Below are 25,378 nucleotides of genomic sequence, written 5' to 3'. Positions count from 1 at the left end.
AACAACAGTCTGCATACATACATCAATTTACAGCATAGAAATTATATATAATGTTTTGTGCCCTTAGATCTCAGCCTTTAGTATAAAAGCTGTCTTGTATGCAGACGCATACACACATCAATTTACAGCATAGAAATTATATATAATGTTTTGTGCCCTTAGATCTCAGCCTTTAGTATAAAAGCTGTCTTGTAATGTCTTTCCTCTTTTACATGTATCACACTTCAATGGCAATGGGTAAAGATAGCCACAAAGGCCAAACAGGAAAATTTGCAAATAATACCCAGCTTAATATAACATGGATAAAAGAGGCATTAAATGAAGATAAAACTGGAAAACTCTTAAACAAACTCCAAATGATTATGAAACTGCCTGATAAAATATAGAAATTTATAAATAAAATCTAGCTAGAAATATGGTGTTTATTGTCCACAGTAGTAAAACTAATTCAGTCAACAGCTGATATATACATAGAAACCAGAAGTTTTCAAGAAGATCACTTGGTCGAGAGACAATTAGAATTGATTTCACTCATGAATTAGCAGACACCCATGTGAAGTTTCATTTACACCTCAACCAAGTGTGAGTTAAATCAGCAGGGAAATACCATGTCACTGAGCTCTTATGTGGCTTTGGCCGTATGTCAATATTAGACCTTTTAGTGTATTAGAGAGTGCTAACTCAAAGCTGGCTTATACAAATAGCCTTCACAATCAAGGTACAGTTACCTGTATATCACAGTGTGTTAACTGAAAGCTGCTAATCTCTGCTCAGGTGATTTCAACAGGTTACCCTTCTAGCATGTGTATATATATATATATATATATATATATATATATATATATATATATATATATATACATACACACATAAATATTGTGTAATCTGACATAATAATGGTCTACTTCACGACACTATAGGCCTACACACATGCTGTGCTCACAATAACAATTAACACTCCAAGTCACCTGCTTAACTGTAACACATGATGGGCATGTCAATGTACTTAGGCTGGAACACGGACAGGAATGAGACAGAGAAGGGAACGAATAAGACGGAACTATACACCATACTCATAATTTGAGATTTTTAGCATTTCTGAAGTAAATTCTGAACATTTGGGAATAAATAAAGAGGCATTCCTCCAAAAAGAGGACAAATCTCATGCATGCGATAAACTGATAAACCATTACATGTGAACATGTATATCATGCCCTGTATCTCTCTAAGAGGTTAATCTGACCCACGGGCAGAATGATACCTTTGTTTTTGTATTTCCAAGGGTGGTGGGCAAAATATGAAGAAAAAAAAAAACAAAAAAAAAGATGCACTACTGCATAAAATAAACAATGTAACATATCACGCTAAGTATATGCTGCGTTGGAGAAGCCCATGCAATTATCACAGTGAACCATCACTGTGCTGAGGAGCATTTGACTTATACGACAGTAGCAAAACGTGTGAAACCAAAATTATACCTGCTGTTACACAAATCATGTAATTCTTGTGAGTTATGTTACATGTAGCTTAGAAAAGTCAGGCCACAGTATTATTGCTCTGATGTGTACCCTATATATAAATTTTCTACTGTTCTTACACCATCTTACATGAATATGACTATGAAGAATAGCTACACACATGCATGAAGTCTTCATCACCAATTCACCTATTTGTCTGTTATATTTAACAAGTATTTTCCATCTTTAATATATCAATCAGCATGTATTGATTACATAAACTCTTATTCATACAATATTCATGGCACTGTACACCTATAAATCAGCTTTTTATCAGGGCTAAGATAGAAGATTCAGGTTGCACATTACAGCTGACTGCATACCACCCAAGTGCAGTACTGCTGACTTTGTATCACCCAAGTGCAGTACTGCTGACTTTGTACCACCCAACTGCAGTTCATGTCTAATGCTAATTACACTGCATATACACACTATAAGTCCAGGCAGTCATAAAGCCTGTCAGGGAGAACATAAAAAACAAATTATGAATTTGTGACTTTTGGACTGTGAATTTTAATATGTTTATAGCTAAAGATTTATATGTATATTTATGTCTTTATGTCATGATCTACCAGTATTGACATAATTTGACAATATATGTACACATGCATGTATATTCATGTAAGCTTGCCAATATATGTCTGGGCTTGAGAGTGAGTAGATAAAATTTTCACATCAAATTCATTTTTCAAGTGATTCATACTAATTGTAAACATCTGACTGAATCCTTGTGGGCTGTCATACGTCTGTGCTACAACATACATTTATTCTTTGCCTAACCGCATATAATAATAAGGTATGTTTTTTTTATACATACATTTATCCTTGCCTTGTGTTTTTTTTTTATTCTTATTATTATTAATAGATAAAACAACTTTTTTTTTAGAGTATTTACAAGATAAACTATTGTGTATTGAGCTGACAAGCTTGGCATAGTGCCAACTGCCCAAGGTGATTAGCTATGCATGTGTATGATAGAGTGACCTGCCCCTGACTGGAAGAGCAAGGTCATACTGACCTTTTGGCTGGACATCTGCATGTAAACAACCATCACACACATTTACACTAAGAGCCCGTCAAAATATTCCCACACTGTTCAATTCAGAATTTTTAGAATACTTTAACTTAATGTTTCCATAAACAGAAGAATTTCCCCCTTTTGGCGTCAATCTACAAAACACAAACATGTGGCCTTACGAAAGTAGACACATATATACTTGCACATCCTATGTCAGTATTATTATTTTTACATAATTTACATAGATAACATTTTTTGCCTATGCTATTTTTGTTTAAAATTCCTCATGTCTAAAACAAAGACAGGTAGGGCCTACAAGTTAGGAGTATAGGGGAAAATGTTTACAAAGCGCACACAATTAATGGGGTAGCCCCAACCCTATTGCTAATTCATCTGATACAAGCATGTCCAGGGCCTACATATTTTTTTGTTTTCATTATAAGTACCAACAAACATTCCATTAAATACAAAAACAAAACTAAAAAAACAGGAGAAAATCGGGTATCTGAAAGCACTAGGCATTTGGTATCGCATACACTTCTATCATAATCACGATACATGTAAATCACACACCTTTTGAACAGACAAATCATTAATGTATGTATTATCAATCACAATAAAGATCGCTTTCCCGATGTAACAAAAAAATACTTCGGAAGATTTACAACCTAACTTACTTTACAAAAAACATTTTTTTTTAAATACAGAAGTCTCCCCAACAAGAGTAAACTTTGCCACAATATCAATGTTTTTAATTTGTAAAATGTCAGTAAATGTATGTAATCTATTGGCCAACACTTTATAAACTGTTCCTTACTAGAACTATCACTGTTGCTGCTACTTTGTAAAATCCATTGCCATGCCTTGTCCAGAAAGATGAGCGATTTAAATTTCTTTTAATGCAGCACAGAATCCCCAGTCTATAAATCAAAACAGGGAAAAAAAACCATACAGGAAGACAACAAAACAGGTACTAGAGCTCTTGACAGAGTGGACAGTACAAATAAAGAAAGATAAAAATATTTACACAAATTACTATAAGGTATAAAAGTATGCCATAGTTACATGTAGTTCACAAAAATGCTCAGAAAGAACAAAATCAATGTAACAAACTAATAGATCACTGTATTTCATCAAAAGTCTGCTGTGTACAAAAGCACTTCCAGATGCACGTGAAGACCTTTAAATGATACTTTGGATGCCAAGACTTGAGTTTTCCTCATAGACATTAATCATATTACACAGAAAAATCGAAAGTGATAAGTGATGGACCAATCAGACTTGAGCAAAACATACCACTTGAAAAAACATAAGCTTTACGTGAAATAGAGTAACTTTGGTAATGACCATTTGGTAATTGAGAATTCCGTTCAACTATACAAAGGTATACAAAAACATACTGGACTGATCATGTGTGTCTGAAGAAAAAAGTACATTAATCTAGATATCCATGCATATATTTTTCTAGCTTAAGGAATAATAATGGGCCTTGTATGTGGTCACTGGGTTCATCAGTTTGCCTCAAGGATTATGAGCTGCGTGGTTATGGGAGCCAAATGGTTGCTTGCAAAATGCTGTAATTCTTTAACCTTTTCAACTGTTTGCAAAATGTTTATTGAAGCATGTTCTGAGGGCATCACTTTGTGTAAACTGATAAAATTATTCTCTTTTATGAAGCCTTGTATTTGGCCAACCCAACCAATGTTGTTTCGTTTCCAAAATCAGGCAAAAAAAGTTGCATAAATCGCACTGAAAGGTTGAGGGATGAGGGTACCTAGACATAATATATGGATGCTATTTACTGCTGTCAGTGTCTCATTACGCTGAGTTTTCCAAAACCAGTTAACAAAGACTACTATATGTACGTCTGAAAAGAATCTCAACAATAAAGTTCTAGGAATAGAGGAAATTAGACAGGGCCCAGTGAATGATGGAATGACATTATCTCCACTAAAACAATTAGGTACATCCATGGATTATCCGAAAGGATTAAGAAGATTTAAAGAATGAGGATATAAAAGAAAATAAATTTAAAAAAAAGAAAAAACAAAAATAAAATATAAGACAAATGGAAAAGGGCTTATAAATAATTGCAACACGATACACTATAAAAACAAACGTTACGTACTTATACATGTAGGTGGGGCCACGGTGTTAGCTAACTCACCAAACATAAATTATAGCCATAAAGGAAGTATTAAGGTCTGTGAATTGCATTCCAAAACTGAATTACAATTTAAATTTGAGAAACATGCCAAAAAATATAAGGTAGGCAAGAATCACACAAAACCAAGTAAGCTATCCTCCCAGTCCTCTCCTATCCAGGTCAGAAGATAAGTGTTATCTTGTCGAGGCTTGTACTCCTTGATTTGATTTTTCAACACCACCTCATCCAGAGGAAGTACTGGTGCATTGTGGTCCATGTGATTACCAAAACTTCGCCTCTCTCTGACCTTCTCAAAAAGGTTCTGAAATCCTTTGCCAATTGAAATCAGCCCTGGGGAGACAACTCTCTCTGCATCACTTATTTCTTCATCGGTGCATAAGGGGATGAGAAACTTGATATAGAATTCCTTGTTGGCATGGCTACGGAAGCAGTGCAGTGGTTCCATGGACATCTTGTTGGCAACAATAATACTGCCTGAAGTTGTTCCTACATACAGATAGTCGTTAAGGACGTTCATAGCTGTCACCTGACACCAGGCAGCTGAAGAAAAAAATAAAAATCTACAAATTTAACCAGTTTTAAAAAAACATAGCTTTACAACATTAATTTATTTATTTGATGGGTGCTTTACACCGTACTCAAGACAATTTCACTTATAGGACAGCGGCCAGCATTATAGTGGGAGGAAGCTTGGCAATGCCCTGGGGAACCCACAACCATCTCCTGGTTCCTGACAGACCTTCCCACATATGACCGGAGATAAAGCCAGCACGAGAGCTGGACTTGAACTCACATCTGATGACAGGATAATTCATACCAAAAAACAGAACACTATGCCGCACTATAACTACATCATCATTTGTACCATATTCAGATTTCCCGTCTGCATTAGTTTGTAACACAGTTATGAGGAGTATTTTTTTCTAAAGCTCCTTCTTTCCACTACAAGCTGTTTATTAACTGCCACCAGGCAAAGGTACATTTTGTGAGTTGTGACTTTTATGAAGGTCATACCAAGTAAGGTGAAATTATGGAGCTTTCATGACATTTTCTATTGTATACATTTATGTGGCTTAAGTATTTGATGAGATGAATTTACAAGGCTGATTCAACAGGTTTAAGTATTTTATAGCGTGAATTTATCTGATTTGATTTATTTGACTTGTTTGATGGTGTTAAACACTGTACTCAAAGAGTGGGTGAGTGAGTGGTTGGGGTTTAACGTCGTGCTCAACAATTTTTCAGTCATATGACGATGAACGAATCCTTAGGGTGTATGTAATGTACCTCCTTGTTGTAGGACGGGTTTCCACCGCTCTTTTATCTAGTGCTGCTTCACTGAGACCGAATGCAAGTAAGCCGCCCCGCCTAAGCCATTTTACTGATACGGGTCAAGCAGTCGTTGCCCTATCCCCTTCATGCTGAACGCCAAGCGAGGAAGTTACAACTTCCTCTTTTAAAGTCTTAAGCGTGACTCGACCCAGGATTGATCCTGGATCTACCCCTCCCAACTGTACTCAAAGATATGACACTTGTATGTGAGTACAACTGGGGTCAGTTTTATGGGTGGGGGAAACCAGGGTGTCCCAATGACCACATATTCACTGGTAGGATGATCTCCCTATGTACATGTAAGCCATAATAGTTACAAAGAAGGCCTTCATGTAAGAACACATGAACGGCCTAATAGGCATTGACTACTACTTCTTGCCACAAAGCCCCTCAGGGAATTCCCATCTGTGGAAAGAAATGTGTTTCATGGACCTTGATGGACTTTCAAGGAGATAAAATCCTATATTTTTCAGCACATTCAAGGACCAGTTGAAGTGTAAACTATTTGTGGAGATTAACACAGATACTATTTTATAAGCTTATTTTTACTGATCCATTTCAAATGTAATGCAATATGGTAAAGAACATTAAAAGTTACACATATTTTCAAGGAATCATTCCAAGATGAACCAAGGCTTTTTCACTGTCTTAAAAATGAACCTTTCAACAAAATTCAAGCACTTTTATGGGTTCCAACAACTGGTGAGAAACCTGAGGGGAGACCGGGATCTCTCACAAATTCAGTGTAAGAGGTGGTTTTATCAAGCTGGTTTCTCTCTTACACATACATGTACCATTAGAACATTCCCCCCGTGTACTTTCTCGCGTGAATAGTACAATGAACACTATGAGTAGTACCCTATTCACACGGAAAAAATTAAGCTGGTTTAAACAGTACTTCGATTTTGACCGTATCTGGTAAACAGACACGCTTAATCTGGCTTATTTGTGCATGCTACCATGTGGTTGTAAGCCACCTTAGAACAGCTTATATGTGCTGTGTGAATGGTAACTGGAACACATGCCCTGGATGCCCAATCAGGGCTTGTTTAAACCTGGTTGTGTTTATAGACAAATTCATGAGCTGGCTTAAAACTGTGTTCATCAAATAGTCCTGTCAAAGCATGCATTTCTACAACAGGCTTTAATTTAAACCAATTCAGATTTGATACAGATTAAATTCTGGCCATATGGATGGGGTATTAGTGATAATGTGGCTTACATTCCAGCCTATGGGAAGGGGACATAACACATATGTCCGGATAGAGCAGGGAACAGTCCAGTATGGCGTCAACTTGAGGCTTTCCATCTACACTTCTTCTTGTCCAGTGGTAAACCACGGAGCCTGAAAAATGCACCACAGGAAAAATTTGATTTATCTAATTAAATTATCTGATTGTGATTTATCACCGCACTCTAGAGCTTTTCACTGTATGATGGTGCTCAGTTTCATGGGCAGACGAAACTACATGTAGGGTGCTCATTGTAAACCATTAACCTTTGGCAAGTTAATGACAAACTTTCCTACAGGTCATGTACAGATAAGCATACCATGCTGGTGAAGGACAACCCGACCTGAAAAGGAGCACCTGCTGCAGCTGAAGCCCCCCTACTTCAGATGCACTCCACAAGGGCTTCAGAAGCACTTCCGAAGCCCAGGCATTTAAAAAAAGCTTCCCATGCACTTCATTTGAAGTGCCTGAGAGCAGTGGGGACTTCATAGGCACTCCACAAGGGCTTCAGAGGCACTTCTGACAGGCTTAGAGCACTCCTTCCGAAGCCCAGGCATTTAAAAAAAGCTTCCCATGCACTTCATTTGAAGTGCCTGAGAGCAGTGGGGACTTCATAGGCACTCCACAAGGGCTTCAGAGGCACTTCTGACAGGCTTAGAGCACTCCTTCCGAAGCCCAGGCATTTAAAAAAAGCTTCCCATGCACTTCATTTGAAGTGCCTGAGAGCAGTGGGGATTTCATAGGCACTCCACAAGGGCTTCAGAGGCACTTCTGACAGGCTTAGAGCACTCCTTCCGAAGCCCAGGCATTTAAAAAAAGCTTCCCATGCACTTCATTTGAAGTGCCTGAGAGCAGTGGGGACTTCAGAGGCACTTCACTGGGGCTTCAGAGGCACTTCCAACAGGCTTAGAGCACTCCCTCCAAAGCCCAGGCATTTAAAAAGCACTTCCCACGCGCTTCATTTGAAGTGCCTGAGAGCAGTGGGGACTTCAGAGGCACTCCACAGGGGCTTCAGGGGCACTTCCGACAGGCTTAGAGCACTCCTTCTGAAGCCCAGGCATTTAAAAAAAGTTTCCCATGCACTTCATTTGAAGCACCTGAGAGCAGTGGGGACTTCAGAGGCACTCCACAAGGGCTTCAGAGGCACTTCCGACAGGCTTGGAGCACTACTGCCGAAGCCCAGGCATTTAAAAAGCGCCTGAGAGCAGTGGGGACTTCTGAGGCACTTCACTAACTTGAAAAATTTTTCCGCTCCCATACAGCATAGTATGGTAGTGTGTGTGTGTGTGTGTGTGTGTGTGTGTGGTGGGGGGGGGGGGGGGGGGTGTTGCTTCAGGGGTGCTTCCCAAACTCAGACAATTTTTCTACTCCCTTTCAGCCAGTAGGAGGGGTTTCAGAGGCGCTTCTGAAACTTTTCCTGCCGAGCAGCCCTACAGGAGGGGCTTCGGAGGAGCTTCATAAACATGGACAATTTTTCTACTGTAAAAAGTGTAGCCTTAATTTGACCCCTAGAATAAAGCCAAAATTCACTTAATGACTATTTCCACGACAAAATCATTCAAACAATTACACAAAAAAACAACACATATCTGTAACATTCTACCACTTGTCCATGAAATGTGATCAAACCTGATAATTTTAAATGAAGAAAACCATACTCTATTTAAAATGTTGGAGAATACTAACTGGATACGGCAGTGTGGACATGAAAGCGACAGAATAGCTTTAAGGTGCAACTTCACCTGACTTAACACGCATTGTATTTGTCTTTTTATGTGCGTGTATTGTACACCTACACAGCTACATGTATATAAGCCTATGTATTCTTTTTTTGACCGAAATATAGACTAATATTATGACTTCAGTGTTCAGACTTACTTTCTTTCTGTTTTACTGGTTCTGCTATGTACAGCTTTGGCGTTATAGGAGGTTTGTCCAATTCCTGGCAAGAGGGGGCTGGTTACCCCTGCTCTCTCCACCTACAAACCTCACTGCCATCATTCAAATCAAAAAGTCAAATAATGCTCTAATACTGGAGTTATATTTATTTCATTATATGACAGGGTTTAAAATCTACTCAAGAATGCTACAATTTAAGTTATTATGGATCCCATTAACTGTGTGAATTACCTGGATGTCCAAGTGCTGAAGTTTCTATGGACCCTATTACCTTTGTGTGAATTACCTGAATGTCCAAATGCTGAAGTTTCTATGGGCCATATTAACTTTGTGTGAATTACCTGGATGTCCAAATGCTGAAGTTTATATGGGCCATATTACCTTTGTGTGAATTACCTGAATGTCCAAATGCTGAAGTTTATATGGACCCTATTAACTTTGTGTGAATTACCTGAATGTCCAAATGCTGAAGTTTCTATGGACCCTATTACCTTTGTGTGAATTACCTGGATGTCCAAATGCTGAAGTTTATATGTGCCGTATTAACTTTGTGTGAATTACCTGGATGTCCAAATGCTGAAGTTTCTATGGACCCTATTAACTTTGTGTGAATTACCTGGATGTCCAAATGCTGAAGTTTATATGTGCCGTATTAACTTTGTGTGAATTACCTGGATGTCCAAATGCTGAAGTTTATATGTGCCGTATTAACTTTGTGTGAATTACCTGGATGTCCAAATGCTGAAGTTTATATGGGCAGTATTAACTTTGTGTGACTTACCAGGGCAAGTTTTAAGTTCAAATGCTGGAGTTTCCATGGGTGCTTTTCACTTTTGTGGGACTTACCTAAGAAAGTTTTAGGTCCAAATGCTGGAGTTTCGATGGGCCCTATTAACTTTGGGTGACTTACCTAGGTAATCATATGACCAAATGCCTGAGTTTCTATGGGCACTTATATCAACTTCATGTGAATTACCTGGGTAGTTATATGCCCAAATGCCTGAGTTTCTATGGGCACTTATATCAACTTCAAGTGAATTACCTGGGTAGTTATATGCCCAAATGCCTGAGTTTCTATGGGCACTTATATCAACTTCATGTGAATTACCTGGGTAGTTATATGCCCAAACGCTGGAGTTCACATAGTTATTATCTGTCTGGACAGTATCAGTGACCAGAAACAGTGTGCTGATGTTAGGATCTTCTGGCTTGACAGCTGAGATCTCTACAGGGGCTTTGTGGCTGCCCATTGTCTGGATGACAATCTTCCCATGCTCCTGGCCGGCCCATACCTCATAGTTACTACAACAGCACACGTTTCATTTCATCACACATTTATGTTAATTCATCAGCCACAGAAACATGTGTACTTCTAAAAAGTTTAACATTTTTCAATGGACACAGCTCGATGAATCTTGATTTATTCATCTACCTTGAAGTGTAGCCACTGGGGAGCATTATTAATTTTTTTTTCATGCCAAACTTAAGGTGAAATACAGTAAAGTATTATGTTATCACTATTATGGACTGATAAAATTGTAAGCATACCTTGTGTAAAGGCCAGGCACACCAACCAAGCCTATATACAGTTATCTCAAAATCAGAGAGAGGAAATATTAAATTTCATTCAATCTAACAATTACCACACTTGTATTAAAGTGGGAGACCATATTCAATTATCAGTATGGTCACTAATAATGCATTAAAATTGGCACACATCAGAGATAAGTCATGTACTGGTCAGTCCAGTTTTAGTAAAATGTGACTAGTTTATGACTGGTGTTAATGGCATGGGATTTCACTTAGGCAGCACTATGAGTATCTCCTTCTCAAATACTTTTTTAACTTTTTTAAAACCAACCTCCCCCATCATGTAAGGGAAATACTTTTGAGAACAGCGTAAAACACCTATAAAATTTATAAATAAATACATTTAAATCCAATCTAAAAGTTTGTAAGTGTACATTATTCCTTCTTTAATATTCCAGAATGGCAAAGTATTTTTACCTCCCTCATGAGGTAATTCAAATATCTAACTTATCTAACTCAAAGGTACCTTTAACAACATTCGAGAAGTATAACTGATCAAATCAAATTTCTTAATTTTAACATTAGGATTGGAAATCTGATATTAGTGCCGCCTCACTAAAACATCATGCTGAAGACACCAAATGATTTCTGGAATATTTTATGGCATAAGTAGTGAAGAGGCACACTACTAACAAGACCGAGCTAGCAAAATAGTGAAAAATAAATTTTTCTCTTCAAATGTGAAAGTCACCCACTTGTCTCCTGTGTGCACCAGCACTGCACAATGAATGCGACGACCGTTGCAGAAAATGTCCTCCTTTTGTGGCAGAAACTCAGAGTAGCTGAGTGGAAACTGGTCAGGGTAGACCAGAAGATGGCCATTAGACAGGGCAATGATGACATCACTACGTAGTGCCGCATGTAAAACTGCCACAGCATTGGAAGGCTCTTTAAAGGGAGACAACTCAAACTGGCATATCTTCTGTAAAGTTTCTGGGCTGAAATCAATGACATCAATAAAATCCTTTAATACATCTATCATATTAAGTGACGTTTATATCGCATTAAATAAATTAAATCTTCCGAAAACAATAGTTCACTGAACACAAGAACAAATTACATTTTATGAACTAAATCATTGGTTTCTTGACTAATCCATCAATGCTAATCATAAAATTTTATATTATCTCAAATTTAATCTGAAATGCCACACAAGTATTACTTACAACTATTCTGCTTTTAGTATTGCTGTAACCATGACATTTTCCATTTAAAAGTACTTACCAGTAAATATGGACATAAGCTCTGCTGTCTACACACCAGACAAGGGAGTTAACCACTGCCATAGTTGTGATCACACAGTTCAGCCTCACCACCTGAAAATAACATGATGGATTTTTTTTTTTTTTTTTTTTGATTGGTGTTTTACGGCGTACTCAAGAATATTTCAATTATACGACGGTGGCCAGCATTATGGTGGGTGGAAACCGGGCACAGCCCGGGGGAAACCCACGACCATCCGCAGGTTGCTGACAGACCTCCTCACGTACGGCCGGAGAGGAAGCCAGCATGAGCTGGATTTGAACTCATAGCGACCGCATTGGTGAGAGGCTCCTGGGTCATTACGCTGCGCTAGCGCTTTAACCGACTGAGGCACGGAGGCCCCATAACAAGATGGAGTATCCTGCTTTATAATATGCAGACAATCCACATAACAACTTTGAGGGTGCACAACATATTCGGCTTTTAGGGGACATGCACAGCAGTAAGTCACCCTATACCTAATTCCTCAATGTTTTTGCATACGAAAGAGCAACTTATTGTGCAATTTATCCACATTTTAAATCTGATTTTGGAGAAAAAAACTATATTGGTTGGATAGGCCAATTTCAGGGCTTTACAAAAATTATAACTTTATCAGTCAGCACACAAAAATGTCTTCAGAACATGCTTGAATAAACACTTTGCAAACATGCGAAAAGGTTAAAGAATTACAGTATATGGTAAACTTCAGCTGACCCACAGGATTCATTGAATTTTTTTGCGCAATTTATTTAAATCTTTATGATATCTAAAATTTACGTTTGGCTTGTGCATATTTTCAACAGAAAAAACAGAAATAAGGGCAATCTTGCATGGTCTCCAGCCGAAGTCTGCAGTGTTGTAGCAAAGGAATAAATCTTTCGTAAGTGCGTTCCTGTGTCTATACGGTAAGAATCATTTTGCACAAGCATAAAGGTGCATACTGATGGCTTATTACCAGAGTCTTTCACACATGCCTCAATTTCTCAGGCTATTAACATATCCAATGGCTACAGTCTAAATCAGTTTGGTATCAAATCAAACCAATCAAAATTCATTCAAATATTTAAACTCAAGATAAGTCACTAGCCATACTGCATTATATTTCAGCAAAGGTGTTTTCTGACATTGCCCTTAAATGGCTTACCTGACTCTCTTCACATCTATTATGCTGATACGTGAAGATTTCAAGGTTGCTGCATTCAGTCCCACCTGCACCTTTCAGCTTTGTTCTGGTAATAAGCCACAGCTGGTTCAAGTCATTTTTCGAACCACTGTAACTTCCATCGGTGCCAATAGATCCGAAGCTCTCTGGAAATAGAAACAAATAAAATTTAACTGTTTCCCAGGGGTACGACAACACAACACCTCAGCCAGCACAGGGTATGTGTCTAAAAAAAAATAATACTTAGGATAGAAGGGAGGATATTGCCGCAAAGCAACACGCAGGTTTCGGGATACGACATTATAAAGAATGCAGAAAACTAAGTAAAAAAGAATTGGATGGATCTGCTGAATTAAGTTTTTGAGTGGTTTTATTGTAAAAATAATGATATTCTGCTGGTATATTGATCTAAACACTAAACATGTCATGATAAAACATAGACAAGTAGTACCACTGTGCTGTAAGTGATGATGTAATAGTGCACTATGATGTCACTCTGTTATCGTAATGACGTAACTCGAAACTGCATTTCTGTACATAGACGGCAGGATTAAGGTCTGATGACCACAGATTTGTACGTCACCTTACATTTATTTAACAAGTGCCTTAAGAGAACAACTTACTCAAGGCAAATATCACGCTATAAACCCACTAAATTCAATTGAAGGGTAAAACCAAAGACACTTGTCAAATGCCAAAACACAAGGAATTAATCAAATATAATGTAAATGTTGACCAATGAATAGGAGACTCTATTTCAAAAATGTTGAAATAACAGCAGAACAATGCTAATATTGTAAATTACATTGGATTTATTTGATTTATTTATGATTGGTGTTTTACGCCATACTTAAAAATATTTCACATATACGAAGGCGGTCAGCATTATGGTGGGAGGAAACCAGGCGGAGCCTGGCGGAAACCCACGACCATCCGCGGGTTGCTGACAGACTCAATTACATAGGACAAAAGGGTGGTAATGAAAGATACTGTACTTGGTAATACATGAAGTCTCACACTATTCAAAGTGTCGCAATATTCAGTGTCACCTTATTCCTTAGTGCTACCATACTCATTTGTGTCACCCTATTTATTAGTGCTATCATACTCATTAGTGTCACCATATTCGTAAGTGCTTTCATACACATAACATAAAGCCACAGGGGAATCCAGTATCTAAAGTTTACATCTAGCAAAGTCAAGGAGCGGCCTATTCCTATGGAAACTGCATACGCTGTTTCTATGGGAACTGTTTCTATGGTTATTACCTGAGAAGTCTTCAGGGAAAACTCTGGCTGGAAGCTGAAGAGAGCAGGCAGCACTTACTGCCACATTGCCTTCCAGGTTCACAGCGTCAGCCATATGACTGAACTCCGGAGAACCCACGATGTCCACTATTTCCTCAGAACTTGGTCTGTTCTTCGCTTCCTGCGCCCAACAACTGGTCATCAGGTCCAACATGTAGGCAGGGTACCTGGTAATCTGAAAGATAAAATTCTCCTCATGAAAACAAAAATATCTCGAGTGTCAAGGTAAGCTTTGTGTTACTGAATAGATTATCAGTCGTGACAAGAATCTCTATAAGTTTCTCTGTTTGTCAGCCATCTCCTTCCTTCGTATAATTTCACTATTCTCCTGTTTTTTTGTCATGTTACAAATTTGCATTTGAGTCTGAGTGCATTGCAGTACAATGTTTGAGTTTGAGTGCATTGCAATACAATGCTTGAGTTTGAGTGCATTGCAGTACAATGTTTGATTTTAAATTTGAGTGCATTGCAGTACAATGTTTGAGTTTGAGTGCATTGCAGTACAATGTTTGAGTTTGAGTGCATTGCAGTAAAATGTTTGAGTTTGAGTGCATTGCAGTACAATGTTTGAGTTTGAGTGCACTGCAGTACAATGTTTGAGTTTGAGTGCATGGCAGTACAATGCATTGCAGTACAATGCACACATCCATACAATGAAATAAGTTGGCCCGACAATTCTAATGTATGTATTTGATCACTCTAGACGGGGGGAAGGGGGGGGAGGAGTTGTGCCAAAATTGTAGGAAGTAAACCTACAATTTTTGGACAGTTCAGTTCAGCATGTCCACTTGCATTCTAAAAGATGGTCATGATGTGACTGTGATATCACAGATGTGCCAAACCAATATTTGAGAGGGTAAAATATTGTTCAATTAATGAGACAGGTCATTTTTCATCCGCATGAAAAAAATCGCTACATCATTTGCCACGGATTTATAATACTGATTTTCTTCAATCATTCAGAAAATACAGTACAAGCAAACCTGTTATGTATTATTTTATGACTACGACACTTTGCATATATTCACTACATGTACACTTGACAACAGCAAGATTTATATGTCATAAAGGTTGTCTAGTACTGTGGTTTCTGCTGAGCTACAGTATTTGGCTTCAAATTTCATCCATGATAAAGTTACTCATTCTGCCCCATTCTGAGAATTCTGTCAATCTAACAAAGGCGTTTTGAGGTTTTACTCTCTATGTTTGGGTACCTCTGGTGAAATGTTTGGCCGTCCACCTTGGAAAACATGGAGGTTAATGTTGATGATCATAGGGTGACCACAAAATGGCATCTCACAGGTAAGCAGTTCATACAGGAACATTCCAAAGGAGAAACAGTCTACCTGGATAATTAAAAATCATAAAGTTAGTAAATAGTATATTATACAAATACGACAAAATTCCAACCGGTTTTATGAGGAAGATGTCCACAGGAATATACATGTACATGTAACCCCGAGTCCACATTCCTGAATTCTTGACTATCATTCCTCATTATTATAGATTTCACTGGTGTTTTACACCTTACTCAAGAATATTTCACTTATACAACATCAGCCAGCATTATGGTGAGAGGAAACCGGGTCTTGGATGCAACTTTTTGCCAAGCACAGTCAACCTTTCGGTGACAGGCCTTTACGCAAGGGCATTAGTTCCTTACCTTCTCTGAGTATGTCGTCTTACCCCCTTGTTGGATCACTTCGGGGGCAATGAAGGGTGGGGTGCCACCAAAGCCCTTAGCCCCTGAGGCATGGATTGAGCGACTTATGCCATAGTCTGAGAGTTTCACGACAATGTGATCATCTGGTATCTCATCGGTGGGGAATGAGAAGACAAGGACGTTTTCTGACTTCAAATCTCTGTAGATGATTTTCTGGGAATGCAGATATTTCAGTGCTGAAGCAACCTATAATATACAGACATAGACAGTATCAGTATCCAGTTACCTACATGGATATCTAGATTTACCTATTTAATTTGTGTTTTATGTCATTTCATTTTGATCAAATAGGGAATGACCTGTCAAGATTTTAAATCCACAAAAAATAAATCCTCACAAAAGATGGCTCAACATTCCAAGAAATATTCACAATGTCATAAAACTATTTTTCAAATTTTTATGATGTGACCTGTTAAGAAAGATCATATTTCTACCAATGCACAACTACAAATATCAACCATGTCTTTTCTAATGGCTGTTTCACAGAAATTCCATAATATCATACCAAACTTAATAATACTTCCAGTCAAAAAAGAATTTTGGAACCTCAGTACTTGCCCCTCATGGCAGAGTGAATATCAGACGATGCTAAGACTGATTATGCTCGGGCTGATGATCAAAATACATAGGATCATCCTTTTTTTAATTTTTATGTTCTTCTTAAATTATATTCTTCAAACAGAGTGTTGACACAAAAAACACAAAAGGGGGCCAATATGACAAATATAACAGTAACATTAAGAATGATTTGACTGACCTGGTAGGCCACATGTGTTATGACATGTATAGGGAGTCTCTCCTGTGCCTTCAGGCTCTTCCTCAGCAGCTTATCCAGGGAGCCCATGGGGGCCAGGGCTAAAACCAGGCTCAGCGGGGAGAGAGCAATGCCCATAAATGGAATGATGTGTTCGTGTTGTGTTACTTGAAGGATACTGAGTTCCTGACGAGCCATGAGGTAGGCCTCTGTGCACTGCTGCATGGGGTCTTCTTGCCAACGCCGCTTCTGGTTCTACAAGTTGTGAAGTATCATGTATGTGATAGATGTCAGGTGAAAAGCTAAATGTAACACGGTGTGATACTAGTACTGCATTCAGTACTTCTTTCAGTGATGCATTCTGCCTGATTCATATTCTTTCATCCACCTTATTAACTAGGGTCACTTAAAAAGATTTTTGTGAACTTTGATTACTTTCTTAATATCAGAAAAAGTTAGCCTTTATGTTCACAGGCCATACTTTTGGTGAAATACAGTAAGTGCTATCTCCCGGCTTCCCTTTAGTATAATGGTAGATGTGCAGCCTCAAAATCCAGACATCGATGGTTCAAATCCCTAACACAGAGTAAACCAAACAGAGTGCCAGCCTTGACTATGCAGAAAACCAACCGCAGGAAAAAAAAACAATCAGGAAGCATGAAAGTAGAAAATGCTCAATAATGCTCGAAGCACTTTCTACTATAATAAATCATAAGGTCATATAGTCGCTAGGTTGATTCATTCCAAACCTGTTTACAATTACACAAAATCATTTTTTAATTCCTTCTGATGATTTTGTAATTTTATTAAACAGACTGAAGATAATTTTCACTACATCAACGACCAGATAAGGTTAAAACCTGGTATAATCAGCACGCTTTTACATCGCACTGAGACAGCAAGCTCGCATGGTGTTAATGATTTTGAGGACGCAGATGTCTACCGTCATCCAGATAGGACACCATCGTAACACAGCAATACACAGCTTGTTTCAACTGCTCACACAAATGTTCAATGGGAATTGGCAGGCCATTGCATGTGCTCAAGGCCTTCATGTTCAAAGAAGTCATTTATCACTCTGACACGATGTGGATGAACATCTTCGCCCATAAAAAGAAATCCATTGCCATTTTGAAGCTGTTTGTAAAATTTTCAAAATCCGACTGATAATGTATTTACACGTGCTCAGTGGAGCACATCTATATCTACAGGGTAATCCTTGCCACACTTGATTGACTTGACATGACTTCATTACTGAAATGCTATGTACAAAATTTCCCAACAATTGGGCAAATATCTTGGTGAATATCAAACACAGTTTTGGGGGGAACTTACTTTTGATGCACTGTTTACTTTAAAACACTTACTAAGTTTGTTTAATGGTCAGGCTCCTGAGTCACTGTGCTGTACTAGCATGCTGAACTACATGTATCAGGCCAGAAATGTCCTGTATCACATAAATACTAGGTACAATGTACATGCATTTTGCACTCACCTGAAGCCTTCTGCTGAGTTCCTCATCCAACTCTAAGCCTGAATCATATGGTTCTAACATCTTAACTGCCACATCCGCCTCGTCTAACTCACCCTGGTTCTGGAATTCAGACAAAACACAAATCAAATTTGTTTATAAATATATAAATTTCATTTTTCCTCAATTTACTAAAGTAGACTGGCTTTAATGTCCAGAATACCCCAGGCATTATTGTTTAGATTTATTTATTTGTATGGTGTTTTAAACCGTAATCAAGAGTACTTCACTTATACGACGACGGCCAGCATTATGAAGGGGTGTAAGAGGGCAGAGTCCAGGGGAAACTCATGGCCATCCGCAGCTTGCTGCCAGACCTCTAAAATTCAATCCCTAAAGCCCCCACCAGGAATCTGCCCTGAGCCCTAGCTGTTTGTTTTTCTTGCTTCTTTCATCCTGTCAGCTACATGAATGTCTGTGGTTTCCTTGTAATATTAGGGCATATCCAGTGGTGTAAATCCTGTGAACAATGCCTTAATCATCATTGGGCGTGTACAAACTTACCAGTTCTCCAGCGAAGACAAAGCCAAATGCTCCGTGACCCAGATATGCTCCCACATGTAACCTGTCTTCCCTGATTAACAACTCCTCAGGAAGGTCTGCGAACACCTGGACCAAGACAAAACAATGCTGGTTAAATAAGAAAACAAATGTCCATGTATTTGTTTATTATGACAAATATGGTTAAATTGGTAATTATACAGGCAATTAATGTACAGGTATGATCAAATGGAACTGCATCAAGGACAAAATGGGACTGTAATAGTTGAATACATGATTATGTCTTAACACTGCTTCTCCACATATTACAGCCACACTGTGGCAACTGTAATTGTGGAATAAATGATTATATCTTAACACTGCTTCTCCACATATTACAGCCATATTGTGGCAACTGTAATTGTGATATGAATGATTATGTCTTAACACTGCTTCTCCACATATTACAGCCACACTGTGGCAACTGTAACTGTGGAATAAATGATTATATCTTAACACTGCTTCTCCACATATTACAGCCATATTGTGGCAACTGTAACTGTGGAATGAATGATTATATCTTAACACTGCTTCTCCACATATTACAGCCACATTGTGGGAACTGCAATGGTTGAAAAAGCAAAATAAAAATGCAAACTTCACAGTTGTGTTGCTTTAAATAACTGCACCCAATCATCAAGGTTCAGGGGGGAGTTGGGTTGTCAAAAACAGTACGTACATGACCTAAAATTTAGATATCATTAGATGCCAATAAAGTCTTATAAAACCACTTTTGGAGCAGAAACTTCAGATTTTTCACTCGGATATCATACTACCTTCCAAAAAAAAAAAACCAGTTCCAAGAACTCAGGCAATATGTACAAATCTAGTCATGGGCAAAATATTAAGTCATTCACCATACTTGATGAAATGTACATCATATCATTCTGAAATGACCAGTTCAATTTCAAATATATATATACATATATATCTAACATTTTAATACAGGCTATGGATGTTGTTTAGTTATGGAGGTGCAGGAAAAAGTGTGCCTTCAGCCATTTTCGGATCAAATAAGTCTTAAAAATAAATCATTTACAGAACAACAATATCAGATGATATCAAATTGAAAATTTATGATCATGCTATCTCCATATAGTTAGCACACAGTTATTATATTTATTATTTACCGCATAGTGGCGTTTTCCGCCACACTCAAGAATATCAGTGCCAAGAATTTTGAAGTAAGTCTTATGAGTGGTAGTATACAACAACACCTGTACACTAACATTACTGATGGAGCATATTTAAAAGGTAAACACTTGTAAACATGTCACCAGCGACATACCAGGTCTGGGGCCAGATGGAACTGTACAGGGCTCTGAAGTGGCCCTATGACTAACAGCGGGGACACGGCTCCGTGCTGAGGACAGCTGATGTGTTTACCCCGCTTAGCAGCCAGGATATACTCCTCCACCATGAAGGTGTAGACGCAGTTCAACCTCAGCTGAGGGTCCGTCCTGCAGTACGCCTCATCAGCTCCAGGAGTTCTGTGAGGAAACAAATTGCCGCAATTATTAACAAAAGAATAGTACTGTAGCGGTTCTATTATTGTATTTGTCTTATGTGCTTTCGTTTCTTATGATGTCTTCTCCTCAAATATACAGGTACCTATGAGTGTGACACCATTCACTCACTTTAAATCCTGTTCAATATTTAACGTGCAGAGCGAAGCTTGTTACATGAAGAAACCAATCAGGATTTTCTCCCCCTGAACTTGGAGACGACGCTACTATTTGGATTCGATTTCATAACATTTCCTGAAATTGGCTCGTAATCCAGTATTACTTGTACATGAGATTCGAGATTCTTATACGAAATGAAAGTTCTCCAACAGCAGATTGTCAGTGAATCAGATGATGAATATTTATTATGACGAGGGAGGAACGAGTAGTTGACACATTTACTGTACCGTTTAAGTGTTGTATGGGAAGAGTCCAGATAAACATAATACATGGCACAGAAAGTCTCATGAGACTGTTGTCTCAAATTATGGTACCAAATTTCAGTTGATATATTCTGATATATAATCTCTGTTGTCCACTGTTGTTATCTCGGATAATTTCCACTTGCACGAGACTGGTCCTGGATTCTCAGATTTTCGTGAAACTGAAGAGTCCCAGAACTTTGGGATTGGGAAAGATTCCCAGATTTTTGACACTGTATTCCCGGCTTCATGGGACTGGTTCCCACGAGGCTTCAACTGTCTCTGAGTTCATAAACTGGATCACAAATACCTATTCCAGACACTGGGACTGTTTCCCAATTCACCGTACAAGAATTTTCCCACTCTTAATAAAATATCTATTTACTTAGGAAGCTTATCAGTAGCTTGATGTTTACTCTTGGCAGATTCCAAGGCCATCTACAGACGCTGAACAATCGGACTATTTATAGATTTCCACATGGTGTGGGTGGAGCAGAGAACCAAATTAGGAGACTCTGATTGGTCACAAGAGACATTTTTGACAGTTTGTAAACACAGATGACATAATGACGTCATCATGATCGCAACCAAGAACTCCAAAATAATGGCTTTGCTTTGAAGCCAAAATGTAAGTGCCAATGCCTGAAAAATCCATATTTTTATCCATATTACTCAAAAAGTATAACCAATTTCCACACAAGGGTATCAAATGATAAATTTCTTTTCAAACTGTGGTGGGAAAATCCTGGTCCGATTTCTAAAAGCCTATAAGTGGGGGTTACCCTAATTACTCGAAATGTACAAAAATGGTGGCAACACACACTTTTGATTTCAAGGTTGACCTGAGGACAATGAATGTCAATATGCTGTGTTGAGCAAGAACAAAAATAGAAGGTAAATGTTTCTCAGATAAGACCATGACATACATGCTACATGTTTTACATTACTATGAATTGAAAAATAAAAATCCTTGATTCCTTTAAAGTATTATAATATATAATTATCATTATTTGTTTAATATTTTTTCTTTGCTACTAAATTTTCCAACCGCACAACTTGCATGTACATGTATATTACATGCAATGCTGTGGCCAAGTACACTGCCAATGCCGTGGCCAAGCACACTGGCAACACTGTGGCCAAGCATATTGGCAATGCTGTGGCCAAGAACACTGGCAACACTGTGGCCAAGCACACAGGCAATGTTGTGGACAAGTACACTGGCAATGATGCTGTAGCCAAGCACACAGGCAATGTTGTGGCCAAGAACGACTGGCAATGCAGTGGCCAAGCACACTGGCAATGTTGTGGACAAGTACACTGGCAATGATGCTGTGGCCAAGCACACTGGCCATCCTGTGGCCAAGAACACTGGCAATGTTGTGGACAAGTACAATGACACAATATGTAAAGAAATCAAGAAGTTTATCAACAACAGTATGACCTGACCTGGATGTTTGCCTCATTTCATCCAGGTAAGTGTTCAGACTGGCAGACCTCCCCTTTGGCCGGATGCTGTCTACCCTGAGAGACCAGGTGCTTTCCACATCCTCTTGTGTCCCCTCCACAACACTCCACTCCAAACCCTCCTTCTGGTTTAACCAATACATTCATACCACATTATAACAAGTCAAGGTCACATCAAACCAACCATTCTGTACAAAATTGCTACAATGCAATTGTGGAAGCAAAGAAAGGTCATAAAATATTACTTTTTGCATTGAAACTTACACTATACCTCTCGAATCATACATCAAAAGGTTTACCAGCAACTTACAGATGGCTTCCACCCACCATAATGACTGCCATCATCATATACGCTTAATATTTTGGAGTACAGCATGACATATCAATCAAGCAAAATAAATGAAAACACCAGTCTTACATTAACAGAGCTTTCAAAATCACACAAAATGAGTTATCTATGGACAAATTTTAGACCATGTACAGTTGTTTGTAAAATGATGTAAACTGTAGGACATGTTGGCTGATATAATGTTGTGTCTACAAATAAATAAATAGATGGTTAGCAAAAACTTTACACCTTTATGCCAAATATGCCTGAAATACATGTATCGTGGAAATAAACATATTTTTTCTGGGAATACAAGAACCATTTGAACTAGAATGAGGGCTCTATTCTGGATGGAGATTTTAACTGCTCACCTGTTGCAGTTCTGCCTTATGCTCTGTTTGATATGATCAATACTGTAACAAACTGTATTTTATACAAAGACTTACTCTCTTTCTGTTTTTGTAATCTCGTTTCTTCTGTGAGTTAATGCACTTTGAACACGGCACCACCCTGGTAATAAGATAGCGTCCATCCATGCTCTGGGCCATTCTGAGTTCTCCCAGATCAGGGAACCAATCATGAAGCAGCGTGTCAATGCGATCAACAACTTGCGTCAAGAGTTTGGCTGCGGCCTTGAAATCCTGATGAATCACTAAACGTGGTGATGTTCGGCTGTTAGAATTAGTCTCATCTTCTGAAGGGACCACAATGGAGAAGTTTGCAATGGTAATTTCCAAAAGGGAGGATTTCTCCAAGCTGATTGGTCGAAGATCACCCTCCTGCGGGCACATAAGCTTACACTGACCGTAGTCACAGGACATGCCTGGGTGGTCCGTATTAAACTCTTTGACGCAGAGGACCTGGTTGCCTAGATACACAAGGTCAATACCAGTCTTCCAGCATCTCCATTCAGGGGTGTTCTCCAGTGTGCTCCGTAACCCTGGCAACTCCTCTGAGGGCTGGTACATTTCAGTGAGAATGTCGTAAATGCTGCTGTCTGCTAGAAGACCGATTATTAACCTTGGCCAAAACCCGCTGGGGAAATATGTCATGAAGTAGAGTCTGTGCAAGGAGAAAGCTGGATAAGCTGAAAATTTCAATTGCGGCAAAGAGATCAGAGGTGTGGTTTCAACAGATTCGACAATGACTGGCTGGAAAGTCTGATCTGCTCGAGTCCCATGTCCCTCTGTTTTCGGCACTTTGCCGATGTAAAATTTGGAATTTCCAATGTTCATGATCGGGGTTTCATCCAAGTCTGACAAATGTGTCTGCCTCTTGCGTTGACGAATGGACACATAGTCTTGTGATTTCTGTCTCATAGGTATCTGTTGAGAAAAAATCATGATGAATATGGTATGGACAAAATCAAAAAAAAAAAACAAAAACAGAATACCCTACATTTTATTTGTTGTTTCAAAGAAAAGACAACATAGAAATTTTGCCTTCTTAGTTATTAAAAAATTAAAAAGTTATTAATTATTAGCCTTATTAGTTATTAAAAAATTGAAATTTCAAGTTTGCACATGGGAGATCAAGCTGAGTGCTGCTTTGAATGTGGATCAAATCAATTTGATTTTTACACAACAACAAAGTGCTCTAAACCTTAAGACCGGTAGATCCAGGATCAATCCTTGGTCGAGTCACACCTAAGACTTTAAAAGAGGAAGTTGTAACTTCCTCGCTTGGCGTTCAGCATGAAGGGGATAGTGCAACGACTGGTTGACCCGTATCAGTATAATGGCTCGGGCGGGGCGGCTTACTTGCCTTCGGTAAGTCGTCTCAGTGATGCAGCACTAAATAAAAGAGCGGTGGAAATCCGTCCTGCAACAAGGAGGCACATTACACGTGCATGCACCCTAATGATTCCTTCGTCGTTATATGACTGAAAAACTGTTGAGTACGACGTTAAACCCCAAGCACTCACTCACTCACTCTAAACCTTAAAAATGAAATAAAATAAAAGGCAATGGCTGCTCTAAGATCCGTATAAGGGCTTGAATCAGAGGGCATTTATTTTTCTCAACATACGTACATGCCAAATTCATGCACCAAAACTTTTCACAATGGCATGAATTTAACCTTTGTTTTCTTAATTGTTTTATACATGTATGAATATATATATGTAGATTTATTTATCTGATTGGTGTTTACCCATACTCAAGAATATTTCATTCATATGACGGCAACCAGCATTATGGTTGGAGGAAACCACCCAGAGCCAAGGGGGAAAACCATGACCGTCTCTAGATTTATAAATACAGATGTCCAGACATGCATAGATTTTGAGCCAATCATTCCTCTTTAGAATAAAGGATCTTTGAATCACATTCTATACATGTATATCTACCAATGAGACAACGGTCAGTCACAGCAAACTTCACAGCATACAATATTTAAATAGATTCTCCCATTCCTACCTTGATCCACTGCTTAGGGTTATGCTCACTAGCCAGCATGGAGGGGATAAGCAGGTTCTGGGTGTCAAACTGCAATGCCACTTCAAACTTTTCCAGGAGATTGATGAAGTACTTTCTTACGTCCTGTGGTTTATATGTTGTGTCTTTGAAGGACAACTCCAGGTCAGACACTTTCATCACACCTGTGACACAGAAATCAACACTACTATATAACAGGGTTGC

At 38.5% G+C, this 25,378-nt stretch overlaps 1 protein-coding gene across 1 annotated transcript in view; it reads right to left on the bottom strand.

Annotated features, from left to right (window-relative positions):
* Positions 1-889: 889 nt before the first annotated feature.
* Positions 890-25,378, bottom strand: part of LOC135462219 (leucine-rich repeat serine/threonine-protein kinase 1-like) — a 53,454-nt gene continuing 28,965 nt past the window's right edge. The window contains exons 19-34 of the mRNA XM_064739637.1: positions 25,157-25,338; positions 23,186-24,064; positions 22,394-22,536; positions 20,306-20,507; positions 18,982-19,086; positions 18,442-18,540; positions 16,950-17,201; positions 16,133-16,378; positions 15,684-15,815; positions 14,431-14,644; positions 13,145-13,308; positions 11,980-12,071; positions 11,451-11,693; positions 10,076-10,467; positions 7,257-7,379; positions 890-5,242 (exon numbers count right to left, since the gene is read on the bottom strand). Of these exons, the coding sequence (XP_064595707.1) occupies positions 4,815-5,242; positions 7,257-7,379; positions 10,076-10,467; positions 11,451-11,693; positions 11,980-12,071; positions 13,145-13,308; positions 14,431-14,644; positions 15,684-15,815; positions 16,133-16,378; positions 16,950-17,201; positions 18,442-18,540; positions 18,982-19,086; positions 20,306-20,507; positions 22,394-22,536; positions 23,186-24,064; positions 25,157-25,338 (3,896 nt within the window). The 3' untranslated portion in view covers positions 890-4,814. The remainder of the gene's footprint in view (positions 5,243-7,256; positions 7,380-10,075; positions 10,468-11,450; positions 11,694-11,979; positions 12,072-13,144; positions 13,309-14,430; positions 14,645-15,683; positions 15,816-16,132; positions 16,379-16,949; positions 17,202-18,441; positions 18,541-18,981; positions 19,087-20,305; positions 20,508-22,393; positions 22,537-23,185; positions 24,065-25,156; positions 25,339-25,378) is intronic.

Source organism: Liolophura sinensis, chromosome 1, assembly GCF_032854445.1.
Source record: "Liolophura sinensis isolate JHLJ2023 chromosome 1, CUHK_Ljap_v2, whole genome shotgun sequence".
Classification (NCBI taxonomy): domain Eukaryota; kingdom Metazoa; phylum Mollusca; class Polyplacophora; order Chitonida; family Chitonidae; genus Liolophura; species Liolophura sinensis.
This window is presented reverse-complemented; position numbering and strand designations above follow the sequence as displayed.